Here is a 3,458-nt window from a genome sequence, read left to right as displayed (position 1 = left end):
GATTTTACAGTTATAAGTAATTTATCCCTGTCTAGTTTGTAAAAGTTGAAATTATTCCAAGCAGCTTCTTACTAGGTTTAGAAATAAGAGTGTGGTGAACCACCTCTAAAACAAAGTCATAATAATGCTGACATAGGAAGACACAGAGGAAAATTGTATCCAAATGTAGATGTACACATTCATTCAAGATGAGAGCCCAACAATGTGCTCTTGACATCTGAAAGTAAAGAAAATGCTAATAATTCATCCAATTTTAAGTTTTTTGAAGATTAAGTCATGATATATAACTTTGATATTTGATGATTTGATATCAAATTTAACGATAAACCTTTAATATTTAACAGTTTAATAACTCACATTTTGTAAAATCTCTTAGGTTATTGTTGTTGCTATTATTAAGGGACTTATTAAGGGAATTATCAAGTCAATTCCCACTCACAGAAACCCTGAGGACAAAGCACTGCCCAGTCCTGCTCCATCTTCACAATAGATTTTATGTTTGAGGTTATTGTTGCAGCCAGAGTCAATCCATCTCCTAGAGAATCTTCATCCTTCCTTGATGACTTTGAACTTTACCAAGCATGGTATTCCATAAAATCCCTGAGGTTGGGACCAATATATATTCCCTCAAAATATTTTTTGTGTTTGCAATGAAATTCTCATTAGCAATAATGTTCCATGTATCATTTTGTCTTTTCTTTTAAGTGATGCTGAACCAAACCTCAGTCACTGAATTTCTCCTCCTGGGAGTGACAGATATCCAAGAACTGTGGCCCTTTCTCTTCGTGATTTTCCTCACCATCTATTTGATCAATGTGGCTGGCAATGGAGCTATCCTGATGATTGTTGTCTGTGATCCAAAACTCCATTCACCTATGTATTTCTTCCTGGGAAACCTATCGTGTCTAGATATCTGCTACTCCACCGTCACACTGCCAAAGATGCTGGAGAACCTCCTCTCTACAACCAAAGCAATCTCCTTTGTGGGATGCATCAGCCAGCTACACTTCTTTCATTTCATGGGCAGCACAGAGGCCATGCTATTGGCTGTGATGGCCTTTGACCGTTTTGTGGCCATCTGCAAGCCACTTCGTTACACTGTCATCATGAATCATCAGCGCTGTGCCCAGATGGCTGGCACTGTCTGGGTCATTGGATTTTCCCATGCCCTTATGCACTCCATAATGATCTCTCACTTGAACTTCTGTGGTTCTAACCACATCCATCACTTCTACTGTGATGTTAAGCCATTGTTAGAGTTGGCCTGTAGCAACACTGAGCTCAACCAGTGGCTACTCAATACTGTCACGGGGAACCTTGCCATATGCCCCTTCTTCCTCATACTTCTCTCCTATTGCTACATCATCACCTCTCTCCTCTTCAAGACCCGTTCTTGCAGTGTGCTTCACAAAGCATTGTCCACATGTGCTTCCCACTTCATGGTCGTTACTCTTTTATATGTTCCTGCTCTAATCACGTATGCTCGTCCTTCCTCAGCCAGCTCCATGGAGCAGGAACGGGTCATTGCCATCATGTACACCGTGGTCACCCCTGTGCTTAACCCACTGATCTACACTTTGAGGAACAAGGATGTGAAGAGGGCCTTGATCAGGGCAGTCAGGCAGAAACAATGACTGAAGGAATGGAGAGAATTCCTCAAGACTAAATAAGTAGTCAATAAGAAAGTTTAAAATTTAACCTATATCATGATTAAAATTCTTTAGCATATGTGTAAAAGTGGGCACAAAATGAAAGTAATACAAATCATTAAGTTCAGTTGAATCGATAGTATTAATGAAATTTGAACATGTTGGACACTAGCCATGGAACTTTCATGCAGAATTGGTTTGAGGGATACCCTTCAATATAATTGATTATATTCCACTGTGTCCTTGTATGAAATCAGGTATATATTTATGCCCATTGTACCCATGTATGAAGCAAATAAATAATATTTATGTATATCTGTGTGATTCTCTAGGTTATCACATTTTAATGGCAACAATAAAATTATTATGCTTAAAATTTTTGAAGCTGTTTTTCATTCTAAGGTCATGATTACTTATGTGTTAAGAAAATGTTAACTCATATATGAATTAAGGAGACTTCTTCAAAGGTACGATTTCTTATTCATGGAAGCAAGTCTGCAATTAATACAAATGAATTTTAATGACTAGTTTACAGAAATAAAATAGCCAGTGGTTCATCTAAAAAGACCTTTTAAAAGTGAACACGTGTAAAGGCAGTGTTGAATATGAGTGAAGTGTATACAAGTTGACCATGGTAAATGATGACACTAAGAAATATACAAGAAAATGGGAAATGTTTTAGTAAATTCTATAATATATACAATTTTGCAATAACAACCATAAAATATGTGTATTATTACATAGGTAAATACATGTACATTTGTATAAAGGGAGCTATACAATGGATGTGTGTATAAACAGGTGCATGTATAGATGTATTTGTACACATGTTTTATGTGTAGGTGTCTGTGTTGCATATATATTTCTATACAAGTATGTATCACTTAGTGTCCACAATAAGTTCTGTGAAACAGGATGATAGTCAAGTTGGCTGCCATGTGAGCACCATACTATATATAGGCAGGCAGTTCCTGAACATAACTGAATTACTGTAACAAAAACCAAACCTGCTGCCAGTGAGTCAATGCTGATTCATGGCAACACCCTCTGAGTTTCCAAGAATGTAAATTTTTATGGGAGTAGAAAGCCTCGTCTTTCTCCCACTGAGCTGTTTGTGGTTTCAAATTGCTGACCATAGGGATCACAGCCCAATGCCTAACCACTACATCACCAGGGCTCCCTAAATTACTATAAAGCCTACATATTAAAAGCTGTGAAAGCCCACCAGGCAAAGCCTAAAAGGTGTATCGACTGGAAACAGGAGGACAGTCTTGCCAGGTGTGAAATTTGGCCATGCAGGGACTAAGCAAATGCCTGGATTAGTATTTTGGACATATCCTGGTGAGGGTGTATGGTGATGCCCATTTGGGAGAGGGAGAGACACAGATGATAGATGGGTGTGCAGTGCCAGGATCAGAAGGCTGGCGGTGGTGCCCTGGTTGCTAGCGACTGGTTGGTATAGCTGCTTCCTGATCATGTGCAGCTTCCAGAGACAGTACCCCAAATCCTTCCAGAGGCAGTACCCCAAATCTAGGCAGAACCACCAGTTCTCAGTACCATGATAAGAGTGGAGGATATGTGGGAGGCACTTCTCTGAACTGGGAATAAAACCTGGTACAGCTGCTGGGTATGTAAAAGTAGCCAGGAGGAGGGGACAGGGTGGTAAAAGAGGAGGTGCTGCAGGGAGAGGATTGCACAGTGGAGTCCTACGGTTCCCTCACTCTGTGGATTTGGGATATTTAAGACCATCAGAGGTGATTCATAAGCCAAAGTACAACTGCCTTCCATTTAAAGAAAACAAACATATAA

General features: G+C 39.4%; 1 protein-coding gene across 1 annotated transcript; it reads left to right on the top strand.

Moving 5' to 3' along the window:
* The first annotated feature begins 707 nt into the window (after nt 1-707).
* LOC101654700 (olfactory receptor 12D2-like) lies at nt 708-1,634 on the top strand. The gene has a single exon (XM_004717743.1). The coding sequence runs from the start codon at nt 708-710 to the stop codon at nt 1,632-1,634; it is 927 nt and encodes a 308-aa protein (XP_004717800.1).
* The last annotated feature ends 1,824 nt before the right edge of the window (nt 1,635-3,458 follow it).

Source organism: Echinops telfairi, unplaced genomic scaffold, assembly GCF_000313985.2.
Source record: "Echinops telfairi isolate 266 unplaced genomic scaffold, ASM31398v2 ScPeMD7_7453;HRSCAF=8491, whole genome shotgun sequence".
NCBI classification, from domain to species: Eukaryota; Metazoa; Chordata; class Mammalia; order Afrosoricida; family Tenrecidae; genus Echinops; species Echinops telfairi.
Note: the sequence above shows the minus strand (reverse complement) of the source record. Positions and strands in the feature narration are given on the sequence as shown.

Bases quoted from the DNA above. Each gene is read 5' to 3' on its own strand.
- LOC101654700 (XM_004717743.1), top strand. From the start codon at position 708: ATGCTGAACCAAACCTCAGTCACTGAATTTCTCCTCCTGGGAGTGACA.